Source organism: Lactuca sativa, chromosome 8, assembly GCF_002870075.4.
Source record: "Lactuca sativa cultivar Salinas chromosome 8, Lsat_Salinas_v11, whole genome shotgun sequence".
NCBI lineage: Eukaryota > Viridiplantae > Streptophyta > Magnoliopsida > Asterales > Asteraceae > Lactuca > Lactuca sativa.
In genome coordinates, this window is record NC_056630.2 from 4692029 (window position 1) to 4712707 (window position 20679).

Below are 20679 nucleotides of genomic sequence, written 5' to 3' on the forward strand. Positions count from 1 at the left end.
CTACCCCACATGGTCTTTACCTAGGACTGCCATGGGCTACCCTACATGGTCTTACATCCAATGCCACGAGCTCCCCTCGGGGTCTTCGTACATAACATGCAATCACATGACAGAACACAGAATGTCTACCACCTATGTCATAATCACATAATGGGCCGACCTTGGTGCCTTAGACCCATAGGTATGGTGAGAAGAATCACCTGTCACGAATGTTGAACTGACACTTTGCGACCAAATGTACTCCACGGGCTGCTCCACGCAACTGCCTAAAAAGTGTCATATAATATTCAGTCATATTCCCAAAGTCCATCCTGGTCAACTACAACCAAGATCAAGTCAACGGTCCATGTTGACCCTAACTCACTGAGTACAACTAGTGACTCGCTAAGTTTCCCAGAATAACACCTACTCACCGAGTCATCGAGGTGACTCATCGAGTTCATGCGGTCTTAATCGATAGTCTAAGGTCGTTTGTCAAGTTTCCTTGCTTGCCACTCGACACATCTACGAACATCCAACCATTGGTCAAATCTTACTCGACTCGCCGAGTTGTTCCTTCAACTCGCCGAGTTCTAGGTAATCTTCATCCGACTCGCCGAGTTGTTCATCCAACTCGCCGAGTTCATGGCAATATTCATCGGGCTCGCCGAGTTGTTCATCCAACTCGTCGAGTCCATGCCTGCCTTCAAATGACTCGCCGAGTCACCCCCTGTGACTCGTCGAGTCCTATCATACCTCAAGCCATACATACCCTTTTTGAGCCATGCAAAGCTTCCAAACTACAGATCTAGGCTCCTGAGGCATGCTTTCCACGTAAAGTTGCAAACTTTACGTGCATGCAAGGCTTTAAGGCCCTAAAATAGCAAATCTAAGCTTGAAATGGGTTCATACACTTGAGAGAAGGTACATGCTAAGCTCAACTGATAACTTTATGCATCTTAAGGCCAAAAGGAGTTCAGATCTGAAGTTACAACTTCAGATCTTGGCTTAAACACAAAAGCCCTTTCTTAGAATCCATGCACAAGAGGGTTTTGGGTGGAAATGAGCCAAGAGACAGCTTAATACCTTCAGAAAGTGTTCCACAAAAGTAGATCTAGAATCCCCACGAGCCCTTGCTTCTTCTAGCTTGATTCCTCAAGTGATTCCTTCACCAAATCCCTCCTTCAAGCTTCAAAATCACAAAGAACAAACTCACACTCAAATCAGGGTTTTAAGGAGGTATAGAGCTGTAAAGGAGAGGAAAAGGGAGGCTAATAACCCTTTAAATATGGTGCACGACCCTGGAATCTAGGGTTTTATCTTCCAGCATCTACTCGTCGAGTACCCTAATGGACTTGGCGAGTAGATCATTAAACCTCGCGCCTAAACCTGCTACTACTCGACGAGTAGAGAGGCCAACTCGCCGAGTAGGTTTTCCAAAAATCCAAAACGAAATGTCATTATTAATACCTGAGGATCAGGGTGTTACAAATTTGTTTAGATTAGTCAGTGGTCGTTATCTATACTCTGATAGATGACTACATCGCAACATCGCAAGTCAAGGTCAGGGCATCTCCTAGTCATCTCCTATTTATCATCACTTATATACCATTATTTATCTATCATCTCCTATCTACCATCACCTGTTACTATCCAATACATATTCATAAGTGTATAATACGTATATAATTAAATCAGTTAAATATCATCTCATAATATCTTATCTAACATATAATAGTCTCTACATAGATACTAAGCTTACAAGCATGTAATTATCTATATAATTCATATTTATGTGTAAGATGAAAGTAACTATGAACTCACCTGATATAAGTGGAGGCCTCAGAATTTGGGCAGAACCTCGCCTGAGCACTTTCAATGACCTAAATGTATATAACACTAAGTCAGTCTAGTTTCATAATCACAGTGACCATAATAATTATAGTCTAGATTCCTCAGTAATCCCAATGTCTACATCAAAATCTATCAAGTAAGGATCAACCAATCATGAAAGTTTGGAGGCAGGACAATTTCAGCATAATCGGGAAGCAACACTTAGCAAAAATGAGTGTAATTCAAGCTTGTGCTTACTGTATGCCTTCTTGAGGTCTTTGGTCAAACTGTTTGCCCTAACGTGTCACAATGTCAACTACATTGTTTGATTTTAGCTTGTATTCAACGTAGGACCAAGTCCTCAGCTTTGAAAATCATTTTCTCACAAGAGAGTAACTTGATGAAAGAACTTTGAGGGACGTGTAATGAAAACAAAATGACGAACCACTATATGAATAGATGACATGACAATGTTGAATGGAGAATTTGCCCCTTATGTGAGGGGCACTTTTGTTTACTAACTTGTAAACTAAGACGACTTTGGCCAAAAGGATTGTGCATGTTAGTTTTTGAAACTATGTAATAGTCATACCGAATCAGTATATTTTGATAAACCATATAGACCAACCACCTAATTTTGTATAAATCATATGATCATTATTATATTAAATCCGAAAAAATAAGACATGTGGTCGAATGTTGCCATTTTACTTAATAACTTTTCAACTTTAGATGCTTTGGCCATTAGCCCCTATAAATTTATGTGTCACATACTAAACATATTAATTAATTAATAAATTAATTTATTATACACATATTGCCACGCAAAGTCACCGTGCGCACACACATAAGACACGCCATTCAAAGCGAGATTGGGGCCACAACCACAACGTCTACTACGTCCACACCCTTCCAGGTCGCTCCAACCCCCCGCTCATTGACCTTTTGTGTTTGTACTAACCAAAATTTCCTCTTTTGCTCTCTTGTTACTCTCCCGTTAGGTCTTTAAGATTCTCTTTCAATCTTTCATCCAAAACCCATCTTCTCTTCTCCGATTATCCACATATGGAGCAGGCTGTTCTCGATGATATAATTCAGAGGCTGCTTCAAGTTAGAGGCAAACCTGGTAAACAGGTGCAACTCACTGAGCCAGAAATCAAGCAACTTTGTGTTGCTTCTAAAGAGATTTTCTTGCAACAGCCTAATTTGCTGGAAATCGAAGCGCCCATAAAGATTTGTGGTATTTCTTCTTCTTCTTCTTGTTCTTTTATTATTATTATTATAATCTGTTTCATTTTCCCTTTTAGGTTTCTGTATTTGATCGATTTCCTTTTTTGTTCAATGGGATTCCCGATTTACTTCAAATCCTTTTGTTAAGATCGTGCGAGTTCTAAGGTTTTGTTTTCTGGTTGTCAATTACGTTATTTTGTCATCTATTTATCCATTTGATTACACAATCAAATGAGCTATTGAAGTTCAATTTTTGTATTTTAGATGCCCATAAACAAACGATTAGAATTACTTCCCTATCGATAGTACAACAACAACAACAACAATAATGTTAAATTTGTATTGCTTTCTGATTGATGTTAAGAGGTGGACTAAATCTGAATCTGGTCAACTCTTACAAGTTCATGATGTATGTAAAATACGGAGTCTCTGATTTTAGATTTTCTTTTTTTACTTCTTCAATGGTTATCAGGTGATGTCCATGGTCAATATTCAGATCTTCTACGTCTTTTTGAGTATGGCGGATTACCTCCTGAAGCCAATTACTTGTTCCTTGGTGATTACGTTGACCGAGGCAAACAAAGCCTAGAGACAATATGTCTTCTCCTCGCGTACAAAATAAAATACCCAAATAATTTCTTCCTCTTACGTGGTAACCATGAATGTGCTTCAATAAACCGTATATACGGATTCTATGATGAATGCAAAAGAAGATTCAATGTGAAATTATGGAAGACCTTTTCAGATTGCTTCAATTGCTTGCCTGTGGCTGCTCTCATTGATGAAAAGATTTTGTGTATGCATGGTGGCCTTTCACCTGACTTAAATAATCTGGATCAAATAAGAAACTTAAGAAGGCCTACTGATATACCCGATAGTGGTTTGTTATGTGATCTTTTGTGGTCGGATCCTTGTGTTGATGTTAAGGGTTGGGGTATGAATGATCGTGGAGTTTCGTATACTTTTGGTGCTGATATTGTCACTGAGTTTTTAGAGAAACATGATCTTGATCTTGTTTGTCGTGCTCACCAGGTATGATGAGTTTTATATTTATAATTATATTCTTGTTTAGGGTTAAGTGCTAATCATGTTACTCTTTATGCAAACAATGTGGTCTTTTGGATGAAATTTGGAATCACGATTCATTATAGGACCAAAATATGCAACATAGTACTTATATTTTGTTCAGCGTTGTTGCATAAATTGGTAAAAAGGTGAAATATTGTTGTATAAGTTGGTAAAAAGTTGAAACAATGTTGCATAAGTTGGTAAAGGTGAAATATTGTTGCATAAATTGGTAGAAAGTTGAATTATCATTGCATATATTGGTAAAAAGGTGACACATTGTTGCATAAATTGGTAAAAAGGTGACACATTGTTGCATGAATGGGTAAAAAGATTGAAAGATTGTTGTATATATTGGTAAAAAGGTGAAAAATGGTTATATAAATTGGTAAAAGTTTGAAAATTTGTTGCATAGATAGGTAAAAGTTTAAAAAGTTGTTGCATAAATTGGTGAAAAGGTTGAGCATTGTTTGCATAAATTGGTTAAAAGTTTGAAACATTGTTGTTGCATAAATAAGCGTTTAACCCTTTTTATTTTATGTAATGTAGCTTTTGAAGAGATATTTGTGGTGTAATTTAGATTGGTTTTTTCAGGTGGTGGAAGATGGGTACGAGTTTTTTGCTAACAGACAACTTGTAACTGTGTTTTCTGCACCAAATTATTGTGGGGAATTTGACAATGCAGGGGCTATGATGAGTGTCGATGAGACTTTAATGTGCTCTTTCCAAATCCTAAAACCTGCAGAAAAGAAGAACAAGTTCAATTCTTCTGGTATTACCCTTTTTGGGAGCACCACCACAGCTAAACCCGGAAACACCCCACCAGGAGTCAAGGTAAATTTACCATTAACTCCCTCCTTGTGTTTCTTGTACAAATAATCAAAACTTGAAGGACCGATTTGTACAAAGGAAATTACTTTAAAACCAAATTCGGATGTTAATGAATAGTATCACATCGCATATGGTGTTGTACTACTCACCTAACATCATAAATTTATAAAAAGTTATATGACTTGATGAGGAAAACCTCATTTTCCTACTTTTGGTAATAGGTCGTTGTTTTGGCATTAAATTAAAAAGAAACATCAATATATATATATATATATATATATATATATATATATATATATATATATATATATATATATATATATAATAGAGAGAGTCATATATTCATGTTAAGTCCTTTAAAATTGTATTGTTTTTTTTTTTTTGGTTTGTACAGCAGTTTATGGGTTCAAGAGTATGAGATTTGTGGCAAAGTTTGAGGCATGAACAATGTAATGCTGAAGAAATATAGATTTCTAGTCTCGGTGATGGTTGTACTTTAGTGATACAAAAGTATATTGTTGTGATTTGTGATCCCATTGCGTAAAAATAATGGGAAGACCAATGTTTTTGACATTTGATAGTTATGGGAACAAATTATAAGAAAACAAGCTTCTACCCTACTTTTTCTCTTCCCGAAAGCATCAACCGAGACCTTGTTTATAGGTCAAAATTTTAGATGGACACACATTTATGAATTTGGAAACATATTGGCAAAGAACGATCTATGCAATAAGATCGAATGATTGTCTATTAGCAACAATAAGAACATTTGTTACTATATATAAATTACGTGTGGTATCTATTATACCAAAATTGTTGATATGACCCACTTACCCTTGGACTCGAGCCCAAATGCCCAATGACTGTCGAGAAACTTTTTGGAATTAAAAGCTTTTTTTATAAATTAGATATGTTTACCATGAAATATCAAAATCAAGTTTACTATTATCAATAATTATTTTTCACAAAACTTTATTAATTATTTTAGCCATTTATAACTTATAAATTTGATAAATAAAAAAACAACCTATTTTGTCTAATTTACACTTGTCAAAATCATAAACTAAAAACAAGAAAATAATATTTATTGTTGAATGTTATGAGAAATATAATGACACATGGGTTACATTAATGGAGGCACGTGAAATGGATACATAATATTGAAAAGTTGCCCAAAATGATAATTTCTAAAACAGTGAGGAGTGAAATTGACAATTTTTAGAAGTACAAGTGTTGGACGCGGAAATCTTATAGGCTTATACGTGTACGGTGGGCGCGGTATTCAAGGCACGTTGTCCGTACTAAATCAGGCATGAATCCAAAAACCCGCCAACTTTGCATAAAACAACAATGAGGCTAAATAAGTCATTTCCAGTTAACAGTTTTTAATCCAGCAGGCACAGCTTACTTGACACATGTCGTAAAACTTTTATTTCCAGTTTTTCCTTTCAACTATTTATTCACAGTATTGGTCATAAATTGTAGAGAAATGAAAAAGTTTTATACAATGATTATTTTTGGCCAATGAAAATTATAAAATAACCATAACTTTGAAAAAAAAAACAAAAATTAAATGAAAAATTCACATGTTGGAACTTCTTTTCTGATTTTTCTGATTTCATTTTATAGACATAATACAAATTCGAAAATTATTTTTTCTAACAAATATGAATTTTTGAACTTCTAACAAATTTGAGGTAAATATAAGTTATTTTTAAAATAGATAACCATAACGATTGAATAATACTAAACTAAATATGATATTTAGTTTTATTAACGCACAAGCACAACCTATGAGTGGATGTCATTGAGAATGTGTGGTTCTAATATAGGTCGATCTAAATTAATCAATCATATTAATAAGTAAAAATAAAAATAAATCTAAAATTATATTCAACTTTTTTCACATGTAATCTATGGGTAAACAAGATTAAGATCATATGTTTTTAATAAATATCTATATTGTCATATAATTAAAAGCAATACAATGTAATATTTCAAAATTAATATCAATAAAATAATTATTTTTAATAAAATCTATATATATATATATATATATATATATATATATATATATATATATATATATATATAATAGTATTATGTACAAACTTTCGTCCAATATTATACTCATTTTAATATTATAAATAAACCTTCTCTCATGACCAAGGCATACATGTCGGTGTATACACCACAATGTGAACTCATTTTGATACAAACGGATCCTTCACCAATTACCACGGACAGTTTCATGCCATGTAGGCTTTAGCCATGTTCGCTCGCATGAAACACTTCTCCATTAAGTTATCAAGTTATGGTGGACCCGTTCATGCTTCTTACAAGTACACCGTGTTTTAAATTTAGGAACGGATACCTCCTGACTGGAAGTTAACTTTGTTTTTTATTTGTTATACCATTTGATAAAATAATTAGAAAGTTTTAAAATATGTAAAATTACAAAAATATGACATTGTTATACCATATATATATATATATATATATATATATATATATATATATATATATATATATATATATATATATATATATATATATATATTGATGGGTTTTAGCTATAAGAACATCCAATGTGCTCATACAAAGCCTAATGCTTGGATCTAGGTTTCTCTATTGTACATGCAAGTCATCCAAGACTATAAACCCTAGATCTAGTATATGATAATCAATATAACATATAAATTAAGGTTTAGATCATACCTTGATTGTTATGTAGCAATAACAATCTCAAATCCTTCTTGTATTGACTTTAGAAAGCTTAGAGTCACAAATGTCACTCCTCTAATGGTTCACAAACACCAAGAGCAAGAGGATGAAGAAGAGAAGAGAAGGAGGCTCTCAAAAACGTGTGGAAACCCTAGACTACAAGTTCACCACGTTTTTGGAGCATAAGGGTTCTATATATAGTGAGACTATTAGGGTTATCTAACAAGGAAACCCTAATTTGGATGCTTAAGCTCTAAACAACCCATTGACTCCTTTCCTTAAAGGCCTTGGACGATTTCCAATGGGTTTCCACATAGAATTCGTCCAACCTTATAATATAAGGCAATCCATAGCCCAATTGCAGTTATCTTATAATTACAATTCCAGTCCCTTAAGTTTAATTAATCTCTTTTAGTCACAAACTTAATTCTTATTAATTTTTGACTAATATTAATTAAACAATATGATTTCTCCTTTAATATATTATTCTCATAATATATTAATAAATCATATTTAATCATTTCTCTCCATAATTCATCCTATCAAGTTGCTTTGGTGAAGGCAACCCAAAAGGACCAGGCACCATCGGGTCAAGTACATACCAAAATAGTTATGGACTTAGACACTAATCCAACAGTCTCCCACTTGGATAAGTCTAATAACTATTATGCGTATGACTTCAGATCCTGATCTGCAATCGTAGCTTTCCAAAGCCGCTGTCAACTCTGATCCTATCAGATACGCATTTCCTTTAGATAAGGGATCATATATTCCTCCATTCTAGATATCGTAAGACATGATTTCTAATCATTCTCTCTATACTATTTCTCGACTTCCGATTTATGACGACTGATTAATTGAACAAATCAAATTAGCCCTAGCCCGACCGAGCATTTACGTTTGTCATCACTAAATCATCGAGGGGCCCAAAGATATCGCTTTTATCTTACTTTGGATAAAAGGAACGGATAAACTTTGATTCAATGCTCGCTTGCACTCACTCACCGAATTACACACAACAATATGTTTTATGACACCAAGTTACTGGTGCGTTTACATATTATCAATGTGCAACCGATTTGCAAGATACAACTCACACATCTCGGTTTCAAGAATATAAGATGTTATCGTCTCACCAATCACTTGTGATACAATTCATGAAGTGATCCAAGTGAGCGTGGGTTTAATCCAATGCTCAAATCATATTCATAAGCATTCATGAACGTTGCAACAAACATTTGCTTATGTCTAATACTCTTTAGACAATCCACACACCAATTCACGACAGTCTTTATTCATACCTACTTCCAACATATGAACGACTGTGGCCCGTTCGAATAATTTGACTGTTCTCAACCAATTAAATTATTCAGGAAGTCAAAACATGCAAAGTGAAACACAAGAATAATAGTAATCCCATATGGCATCAAACCTTTGAGTGCGCATAAATAAAACACTTTTTATTTATCACCATATCGGTTACTCATTATTTGTTGTTTGGGGTAATCAACTTTTTACTTGAATTATTACACTTGTCCCATGCTCTTAGCATGCATACAATGTTTACCTATGGTTCTTACTTTGTGAAATAGATCAAATGAACACATTTCCAATCATACTCATTTCACAACTCCTAATCCTTTTTCACAAGTGAAAGAATATCAAATTCTTGCCACTTATGGAATATGCTAGATTCTAACATTTTATGCAATGATCCTTTCGTAATGTCATAGCACAAAAGTCACAATGACTATTGCCAATGATATTACAAAGTCCTCTATCCAAGATTGTTACAAGACAATTCCTTAGATGTGATGTCTCTCACTCAAAGTACATTTCTTTGAACATCCTTTTGCATAAAATTTTCTAATTTAGACATTGATTCTCAATATCTAACTCCCAATATAGAAATGTTTCCATATTTTCCATATGACAACTTATTCCTAATAGAATCTTTTCTATTCATAATAATGTCGATATGGTCCATCCAATACTATACTTCCAACTACTCACAAGCGACCAATCCTCGGCGAACTTTGGATTGTCCTTTGATAGTTGTTTAATTATCTTAGTCAAAACCGATTCTTGTCCTTTTCCCTCTAAATGCGCTAGACATTTAGAAAATTTTAGAATGGTCAAATATTATAGCATTTGCAATCGATCCTATACCCGAAGCGTATGGGATACGATGCATAATGTCTTACATAAAGATTTTATACTTTATCAATCTTCTGCCATAATATTTTATGTGCTACGTTCTCAAAATTCGAACTATGAAGAGGAATGACGTAATCATAATTGAAATTTGAGAACACACTATGTATCCTTGACTAAATTATTAACATTCGACAACCTAAACTTTAGATTTGAAATGAAGCATAATATCCTCTCCCTTAATTATAGCAAAACAACTTTTCAACTATTGCGACTTTGCAAAGTATAACTCTTGTTTTCTATAATTAATATTGCTAACATGCAATACTTTCCATAATAATCATATTATCATAACATTTATTCTCCCACTAGCTTTGACATGTATTCAGAAACCAGCTTAACTTCCAGAAAAACAATACTTATTGAATTTCTTAAGTTCATGTTTCTAATACCTAATGCTTTGATAATCCTTTATCTAAGCTTATACACATTTGCCTTAGATAGCTCATATGTGTTTCTAAACAATTTAGACTAATTGCCAAATTTCACAATTCAAATTATGGAAAGGGATACCGTAACCATAATCGAATTCGAGAATACAATTTTCACAATCACTATCCTTTTAAAATCTCTCTTAGTGAAAGCATTTCCTCACAGTCATTTTCATGAAGGAGGGAATCTTATGACACTTAGATTTTAATGGTGTATGTGTTCCTATCCATGTGAATTTGTCAAAACCAAAGTTTACGTCAAATTCAAACTCATATGGACCGAACTTTCTTAATCTTGACTTCTTCTTCCAAGTAGTTAAGCAGCTCACCCTTTCATATCAATGTACTTTCCATTGATCAAGGTGCCTGCCTTTTATGCGTTCAAATGAGAACTCATACAACTTACATGCATAATTAACTCAATTGGAATGGCACAGAAACAAAATAGTGTCAACACGATAGGTTGTAAACCTCAACTCGTGTGCTAGTGATGATCGATAAGGTTTATTTTGATTTGTTCTTGAAACCTTTCAAGACCATTAAGACTCCCACTGACTCCTTGACATATAAGATTCTCTTGTCAAAAAACATTTCTTGACAAACAAATATTCAAGAGTTAGTGTAGTTTTTATCAAAACACTTCATAAATTGGTCCTAGTTGGTCTTTGTCTTATCCAAGACATCACAACTTTCCACATTTGACGAATGTTATAAACCTTCTTAATACTTATCACTCAATTTCACAATCTTAACTCTAATACTTGTTTTGGAACGAAGTATGACTGACTTCTTGATTTAACCATTTCTTCAATTCTTGATTCCTCATCTTAGACATACAATTGTACTAAGACTCACTTAGAGGATCAATTGAGATATGGTTCTTAATTATTAAGACCTATCATAAAGCATAAAAGGTACTCTCCCTTCTTCTTAGAATGGAGAAACTTTTATCTTTCTGCCTACTTGATTCTTCTTATTTGTTCTGCTATTGATTTAAACCTTTTCAATCAATTCAGAATTACACTTAATCTTATAAGTATAATCATATTTACTAAACCTTTAGTAAATCATGACGAATATCTTTGTTGCTCTTATGGTGGACTTGATCAACACGCAACTTTGTGTACTCGATCTCCTAGTCCTTCACTTGACACTTTGTCAATGAATTAGTCTAATTTCCAAATATGAAATTTCTCATTCATCGTGCAACCAGGTTGCATGATTCCAAGTTTCTGTCCAATTGAAACTTGGGCAATGAGAAACTCTCCCTATTTGGTAAATTCTCGACATTTCCACAAATAATATAATTAAGAATCAAATCCATTATTGCTAATAATAGAAACATTCAAACATCATTTTTTCATATACGCCATTGCAAGGATAAATAAATAATATAAAATCAAAATTTATTTTATTGCGGAAAAATTTGTCCTTACAATGCAATTCATTGAAAAACTATGCTAATACATCTTTCTTAGCAATCTAATTCTAACTCTAAGTAGCAGCTCGAGAATCTAATCTTCAAGTAATGCGATCGAAATCCATTCCTTCACGGTTAGATTCTGCTCACTTCTTCCCTTAAGCTTCCTTTCTTTTCTTTGATCCTACAAAACATCAATTGTAATCTTATCACATTATGTATTAAGAATCTAGAATATGAGCTTAAAAGAGTTAGTCAATGGATTTTACCTAAAGCAGAGCCATACGTTTTGACTCTCCCATCTCTTAGATCTCTTAGGTAAATAGGGCAGCTTCGTCTCCAATGCCCCTTCTCTTGGCAATAAAGTAAATCGACTCTTTTGGAACAGCACATGGAACTACTTCAGATATTGCCTTTCTCTTATGATCAAACTCTTCGATCATGGCATGTCTTTCGTTGCCATTGCCTACATCCATAGAGGTCTGGAAGGCAGATTCACCAATCAACTTTACTTTTCCATTGCGTCAAACCATTGCTGATTCAGCAGCAATAAGCATATAAGTGAGATCTATAAGGGTCACGTCGTGGTTCATCATATAGTACTCTCTTACGAACTCACTATACGAGTTAGGAAGTGACTGAAGAACCCAATCAACAACCATCTCCTCACAGACAACAGATCCCAACATTCTTAACTTATCAATGTGTAACTTCATCCCTAGGACGTGTGCACACACCGACTTTCCTTCTTTATGTTTACTTGCCAAAAGGGTTTGAGTGAGCTTGAACCTTTCAAGCCTTCGAACTTGTGGGTTAGGGAGAATAATTGGAGGAGGTGGAGGAAGTGAAGCACGATCTCTTGTTCCTCGATCGAATCGTGGAATATCATCTTCATGTGGAATGCTTGTTCCACGGGATTTGGGAAGACCATAGTTGTCGTACTTTGACATCTACAAAACGGGAGAAAACAAATTCAAGTTAGTTGATTAATTGAGTCCTTAGTAAATCACCCAAATAAGATACTAAGGTTAGGACCCAACACAATATGCTACCACTTAGAAAAGGGATGTCGTAATCTAGTTGCAGAATATTTGAAGGTTAGTGAATGACGATTCACTAATTTCCACCATGAAAAACGAAAAAGAAATTTAAGTTTTAAATCTATGAAAACTCCTAGATCCTTTGTGATTCATTGAAATTTTCAATGGCATGTTTAAATCTCGATATGCCCCTCTAGTTTGTGACTGGGATGCCGAGGATTACAAAGCGGGTGTGAATAACCATGCAAACTTACATGGTTCCCTCACATGTTACAGTCACCTATTCGATGTGTCGGTAAACCACACACACTCCACCGAACTGTGACAAACATTGAGTCACCCTTTGCTACCTTTGCTTAGAACCATTTAGTGTGCCGGTAAACCACACACGCTCCACTAACGTCTTCGCAAGGGCACAAAGTGTAATTTCATGGAATTGCATCAATTCACTTTTGCCTAAGTAACTAAGATTGAGAATTTGTAAAACATTTAGTTACTTTTGTACTTCATTATACTTATAATGGAAGTTTTTTTTCCTATCCTACCCGTTCAGCTAACGACCCTCCACTATCAAGAGTGCGGTGGGTAAGAGTGGATACCCATTCAATCGTCATTTTATAGGCAATTTCCTTAAACACCCCTTATAGACCAGCTTCGTGAATGAGGCCTACTAACGGTAAGACTGACTTTTACTCATACATATATATAATGTGAGACTTTTAATGTTATATATAGTATAGGGTGTATTTTACACTTTTAAAATACTAGGTAGTCAAATTTAACAATTATACTTTTAATTCAATTAAATTGTAAACCAAAACTTTTATGGATTTATTAAACCTCTTTTAATTATACACCTTAATTAATTAATAAAACCATAAGGGTGTGATTTGAACTTTTCAAAACAATACTAGGGTTTTAGAATTTAACATTCCTAGATTAAACTTTTAATCAACTTTTAAATTCCAAAACTTGAGGGCAAGTTTTGAAACATTTCAAAACATTTAGGTTTAGAATTTAAATATACTTCAAAATTAAACTTTTAATCAAAATTTAAATTCTAAAACTTGAGGGCAAGTTTTGAAACCTTTTCAAAACATTAGGGTTTCAACTATTTAAATTTCAAAACTAAACTTTTGAGTTCAAATTTAAACTATAAAACCTAAAGGGGGAAAATTGAAACTTCTCATAACACAAGGATCAAATAACAAATAATATAAATTAAACAATTAATTTTGTCATTATCTATATTTGACCTAATTTCAATTTCATGCAAAATAAGTTACCAAATTAATACAAATTATCAACTTTAATCATATAAGGAAGTTATTATCTAATCAATTGGTAATTATCTTTTGTTTAATCAAGGATATACTCATAAATATGATTAAAACCGGATTTTAATGATCTAAAATAGATAAGGCAATTATCCATGAGTAAAACAGCAAGAAATCCCGAAATCCCCTCTTTCTGACGCTCGAACTCGCCGAGTACCCACATGGACTTGACGAGTAGGGGCCTACTCGTCGAGTTCATCAGGCAGTTTCACAAAAATCGAATTTTTCAACTTGAACAAACATACAAGGCATCAATACAATAGAAACCAATCAAGGCTCTGATACCACTGATGGGTTTTAGCTATAAGAACATCCTATGTGCTCATACAAACCCTAATGCTTGGATCTAGGTTTCTCTATTGTACATGCAAGTCATCCAAGACTATAAACCTTAGATCTAGTATATGATAATCAATATAACATATAAATTAGGGTTTAGATCATACCTTGATTGTTATGTAGCAATAACAATCTCAAATCCTTCTTGTATTGACTTTAAAAAGCTTAGAGTCACAAATGTCACTCCTCTAATGGTTCACAAACACCAAGAGCAAGAGGATGAAGAAGAGAAGAGAAGGAGGCTCTCAAAAACGTGTGGAAACCCTAGACAACAATTTCACCACGTTTTTGGAGCATAAGGGTTCTATATATAGTGAGACTATTAGGGTTATCTAACAAGGAAACCCTAATTTGGATGCTTAAGCTCTAAGCAACCCATTGACTCCTTTCCTTAAAGGCCTTGGACGATTTCCAATGGGTTCCACATAGAATTCGTCCAACCTTATAATATAAGGCAATCCATAGCCCAATTGCAGTTATCTTATAATTACAATTCCAGTCCCTTAAGTTTAATTAATCTCTTTTAGTCACAAACTTAATTCTTATTAATTTTTGACTAATATTAATTAAACAATATGATTTCTCCTTTAATATATTATTCTCATAATATATTAATAAATCATATTTAATCATTTCTCTCCATAATTCATCCTATCAAGTTGCTTTGGTGAAGGCAACCCAAAAGGACCAGGCACCATCGGGTCAAGTACATACCAAAATAGTTATGGACTTAGACACCAATCCAACATATATATATATATATATATATATATATATATATATATATATATATATATATATATATATATATATATATATATATATATACCGGCCAAAGTGGAGGCCGTGATGAGATAGGAGGTTCCGAAGTCTCCATCTGAGATTTAGAGTTTCCTGGGATTGGCAGACTATTACCGGAGGTTCATTCAGGACTTCTCCAAGATAGTCGTGCCTTTGACCCAAAAGAAAGTCATTTCATTTTGATGGGGGCCTGACCCGCAGGCAACGTTCGAGACTTTGAGACAAAGGCTATGCGAGGCGCCGATCATCGCCCTGCCAGAGGGCGTGGAGGTTTTTGTGGAATATTGTGATGCGTCCATCTCAGGGTTGGGTGCGGTATTGATGCAGAGAGGGCACATTATCGCTTAGGCTTCGAAGTAGCTAAAGCCTCACGAGGCGAACTACCCGACGCACGATTTGGAGTTGGGGATGGTTGTCTTCGCCCTCAAGATTTGGCAACACTACCTCTATAGGCCTGATGTATCATTTACACGGACCACAAGAGTTTGAGGTACCTCATGGATAAGTCGAATCTGAACATGAGCCAGCGTCGGTGGCTAGATGTGGTGATGGATTACGATTGTGAGATCCTCTACCACCCGAGGAAGGCCAATGTTGTGGCCGATGCTCATATCCGCAAGGCAGCCTCGAACAGAGACATTTGTTTGCGGATGACAATAGTGACTCCACTGTTGGAATAGAGCCGAGAGGCCCATCAGGAGGCTATGAAGGAGGAACATCGGAAGAGCGAGTGTATTGTGGGTCAGGTTTCCTCCTTCGACTATGATAGTCGTGGGTTGTTAACACTACACCGTAGGGTGTGGGTTCTATATCATGGAGGTGTGCGCCAGGTGCTGACGGAGGAGGCGCACAAATCTAGATTTTTTATTCATCCTGGGGAGACGAATATGTACAGAGTGCCTATTTCATACTGATCCAGGAGAGCATCTCGACCGAGAAGCTGGCCGATATCTACATCCGAGAGGTGGTAGCTCGACATGGAGTGCCAGTCTCCGTGATTTTAGACAGAGACGTGCGGTTTACTTCCAAAATTTGGAAGAAGTTTCACGACGAGTTGGGTACTCGTTTGCACTTTTGCACCGTTTTTCACCCACAGACGGATGGTCAGAGCGATCGGACCATCCAGACTTTGGAGGATATGATGCGGGCATGTGTTTTAGACTTCGGTGGTAGCTGGGATACCTACCTTCCCTTGACAGAATTTTCCTATAATAATAGCTACCACATGAGCATCGACCGCCCTCCCTTCGAGATGTTGTACGAGAGGAAGTGCAGGACCCCGATTTGTTGGGGTGAGGTTGGACCGAGATTCATGGGGAGTACCAAAGTGGTACTCAAGACGACGGAGAGGATCCAGTAGGTTCGGAGCAGGCTTCAGATTGCTCAGAGTCGGAAAAAAAGTTATGCCGACAAGCACCGTTCGACCCTGGAGTTCCAGGTCGTGGATACGGTCCTCCTGAAGGTGTCACCTTTGAAGGGTGTCATCCGGTTCATGAAGTATGAATCTTTTAACAAGGGACCAATAGTGCAAACTTTAATTAGGCCAATGAAAAAAGTAGAAATACATGGAATCTAGATGTCATAACAGATCTAATAGATCACTACAGCATAACAACATACTAAGTACCAACAATCTAAGGAATATATGAGCGTATATACTCAGAGGTGAGATAGACACCCAAACAGGTGATCTTACTCTAAAGCCACAACCAAACGAGGAACAAGCAAGAAAACCTAGATCAGGAGTCCTTAGTCTATCCTACATGACTATATACAGTCCCTAAGGCATCCTTCTACTAATAAATCACCAAACTAGTGGGTCGGTATTGGTGCCTTCGACTACGGGTGTAATGAGGCAAAACTCACCTGAAATGAAGAACCCAAAAAACTGAGACGCGTTTCCCTTTCTACACTGCGTGCTCCTGCGAATCCACTAATCACAAAAAACCAAGTAAAACCTTAATCAATAGTCCAAAACTCTCAAGTTTGACCTAAAGTCAAACTTAGTCAGAAGTCAACAAAGTCAAAGTCAACCGCAGCTGCATACGCCCAACGTACGCGACCTGATCTTATTTCTCCATTAAGAACTTTATCACTTAAGACCTTTTGTCAAGAGCTCAGATCTAGACTCAAAACATCGACTTAAGTCATAAATTTTCCACCTTTATGACTTTCCATGGCTAGAAAAGATCCAACAACCAAAACCCTAACTTATTAAGACATCATAACTCTTTCATGGAAGGGATAGAAGGACCAAGATCACATTTTTATGGTTCCCAATAGCTTCATAATGGATAAAGTTTCCAACTTTATCCATTAGAATGGTCCCAACAAACAAGATCTAGTCTTTAAGTCTCAAAGGGACCAAAAATGCATCTTTTTCAACTTAATCCATTTAGTCCAAGTCTCCAACCTTCAGATCTGAATCATTATGATGCTTAGATGGATAAAGTTTCCAAATTTATCCATAATTAGGTCACAAACTTTCAAGATCTAAACTTTATGCACTTAAAGTGACCAAAATTTCATAACACCCAAAACTAGCTAGATTTAACAATTTCATCATTAAGATTCAAACTTTATACCTCCATAAGAAAGATCAAGGTGAACAAGGTCTGGATCTACAAGCTCCAATGCAACAAACACTTCTCCAATGAGCTACTACTTCTCCAAGATGCACCAAGAACACTCCAAAGCACTTAAAAATACTTTCTTTCTGCTCACAAGGCTCAAACTAGGGTTAGGGTTTCAAGGGAGGATGTTGAAGGGGTGTAGGCTGAGAATGGAATGGATTCGGGGAAGTTAAGGAGCTTAAATAGGGCTCAAACCATGAAAATAGGGTTTTGATTTTGACCGCCTACGCCCAACGTACCAGAGATGCCTAGTACGCCCATCGTACACAGCTAACCAAAAATCATCCTAACTTCAAACGACCGTAACTTCTTCGTTCCAACTCCGTTTTCAACATTTTTTATATCAACGGAAAGGTCTTGAAGATCCCCACAATATTATCTAGATAGTTTGGACTAAAAACTTCTCGAACAAAAATTCATATTTCATGCAAGAACTTAGACTATGACTTTTCCCTTTTTACGCTTCGGCCCAAAACACAATTCAAGGGTTAGATCTCTCAACCATCATTACCTCCTTCCATAAGTTCTAATCTTTACCTCCTTAAGGCCCAAAGCCTTTACACAATCGACTTCTGACCCACAAACCTGAAATAAGAAATGATGGGAAACATGATGTTACAGGGCAGAGCCCCTAGCTGGGGTCAAGCTTATGTAAATGCATCAGATTTTCTGGTATACATACAAAATTCATAATCTCTCATTCCATGTTCTTGTTTTCTCTCATTCTGAGTCTTATCCAAATTTTGATTTTGGAAGTACTGTCAAAATACTTCAATTTGAAAGTGTCATCACGATTTTTAGAATTTCAAGTGTTAACATACCCCAAATCTCTAACAAGATTTAACTTAGACCGAAGTGAAAGAAAAATGCATGATAGAAATCTCTAACCCAAAATTTTATATAAACAAGTATTGCTAACTTTAGTATTGATAATGAAACATTAAATATATTTCTATATTTCTTTTATTTATATATATAATAATAACATGTGTAATTTATTAAATTTCTCTTTTAATCTATTTAATTTGGACTCTTGTTCTAATGTAATAAATAAAAAGATAAATAAAACAAGAGGTAGAAGATATTTTATTTGTCATTGATATTTATTAAAAAAGATATATGGGTGAATATCTACTCTAATAAATGAAAATCCATTTTGCCACATGTCAATCTCTCATGAGTTTTGATATGTGTCATTTTGTGATATTTTTGAAATAAATAATATCCACATGTCAATTTTTTTGGATTTTTTTTTTCAATTTTAAAAATTAAAAAGTCATATAATACTTATAGTTATATATGTAAAGTATTAATTGTAATAAATATGATAATAAATTTCAATAAATATGTTTTTTTATTTTTTTATTTTGAATATTTATTTTAAAAAATATTAAAGGTTTATATTTTAATTTTTAATTTTTTTGAATCAACCCGTACAATACACCTGTTTCACACCTAGTTCATATATATAGAGGTAAATGGTGATGACGCCTAATTTATGTTGATTGTTGAGTGATGTGAGTTTCTAGAATTGATAATAATGAGTATGAGTACAGTTAATCAACTCAAACTATCAAGAAATTATTCATTCTAATTATCTAGGATTATCTGTCACATAGGATTTCAAGTATTTATTATAACTAATATCATATTAAATGGTAAGTTATCTGAAAGTCATTAAAGTATTCAATTCAAACGTAATTACTTGACTAATATATATATATATATATATATATATATATATATATATATATATATATATATATATATATATATATATATATATATATATATATATAATTGTATATCTCTAGTAGAACACATGTTATTAAATTAGGTTGATTCAAGATAAATATCTTTATTATAATATTACTCTAACTTTAATTTGAATATATATGGAAATGGAAAAAATTGAATGTTTAATTACATTCATGTGGAATAAACAAAGAACATTTTTTTTATGGATACGACTAATATATATATATATATATATATATATATATATATATATATATATATATATATATATATATATATATATATATATATATATATATATATATATATATATATATATATTCCCTTGAGATAAAAAATAGAGATTGTGAGATTAATCCTCAGCCAATACATTCTAACTTTAACTTCCGTCAACTGTTAAATGATGCAGGGGTACAACAGTAAATTTCATGTATATGTTGAGAAGGCGCATACATTCCTTCTTCTCTGTTATACGATTACGAAACAAAAAAATCTTATTATCACTGAATCTTCGATTCTCATTATCTGTCCTCTAATCATATCATCCAAATTTCACAATTCATTTAATCTCATCTTAAAGTTCATATTTTTACTGAATTTGTTATCAAAATAATGAGCATCTTCAAATCGAAGCAAATGATCGAAACAGAGCATTCGTTGATATTTTCAAAACATGAGATATAATCCTCAAATTGAAGAAACAAACACATCGCATTCATCATCATAATTCAAGAGAGCTTTAGAGCATTTGAATGTTGAATCAAAATCAATTTTCATACATGATGTCATATTCTAAAGATATTGATGAGTCAATCGCAAGTGATACTATCGCATCTGAAATCAATTCATCTTGTAATGACGAACAAATCGATTTAATTTGTTCAACTTATCAAAATCACCATCACAACCTTCAAAATACGATTGACGTTCAAGGTAAAATAATTCATTACGCATTGCATTATAATTTAGAAAGTTTATTATGATTTTTTTACTCACTTACAAACAAAATAAATAACTGATAATGTGTTAATCATATGTTAAACT

General features: G+C 34.2%; 1 protein-coding gene across 2 annotated transcripts; it reads left to right on the forward strand.

The window, feature by feature from the left end:
- The first annotated feature begins 2710 nt into the window (after positions 1-2710).
- LOC111910988 (serine/threonine-protein phosphatase PP1 isozyme 3) lies at positions 2711-5558 on the forward strand. Of its 2 annotated transcripts, none has more exons than XM_023906756.2 (4): positions 2711-3052; positions 3515-4074; positions 4702-4941; positions 5336-5558. In XM_023906756.2, exons 1-4 carry the CDS (start codon positions 2878-2880, stop codon positions 5354-5356), a joined length of 996 nt encoding a protein of 331 aa, XP_023762524.1. In that variant the 5' UTR covers positions 2711-2877; the 3' UTR covers positions 5357-5558. The 2 variants fall into 2 exon arrangements, with proteins under 2 accessions (XP_023762524.1, XP_023762523.1); XM_023906755.2 differs by having other exon boundaries at positions 2714-3052; positions 5333-5558.
- Positions 5559-20679: the final 15121 nt, after the last annotated feature.

Bases quoted from the DNA above. Each gene is read 5' to 3' on its own strand.
- LOC111910988 (XM_023906755.2), top strand. From the start codon at position 2,878: ATGGAGCAGGCTGTTCTCGATGATATAATTCAGAGGCTGCTTCAAGTT. The intron at 4,075-4,701 runs GTATGATGAGTT...TGGTTTTTTCAG, and splicing joins TTGTTTGTCGTGCTCACCAG to GTGGTGGAAGATGGGTACGA. The intron at 4,942-5,332 runs GTAAATTTACCA...TGGTTTGTACAG, and splicing joins ACACCCCACCAGGAGTCAAG to CAGTTTATGGGTTCAAGAGT.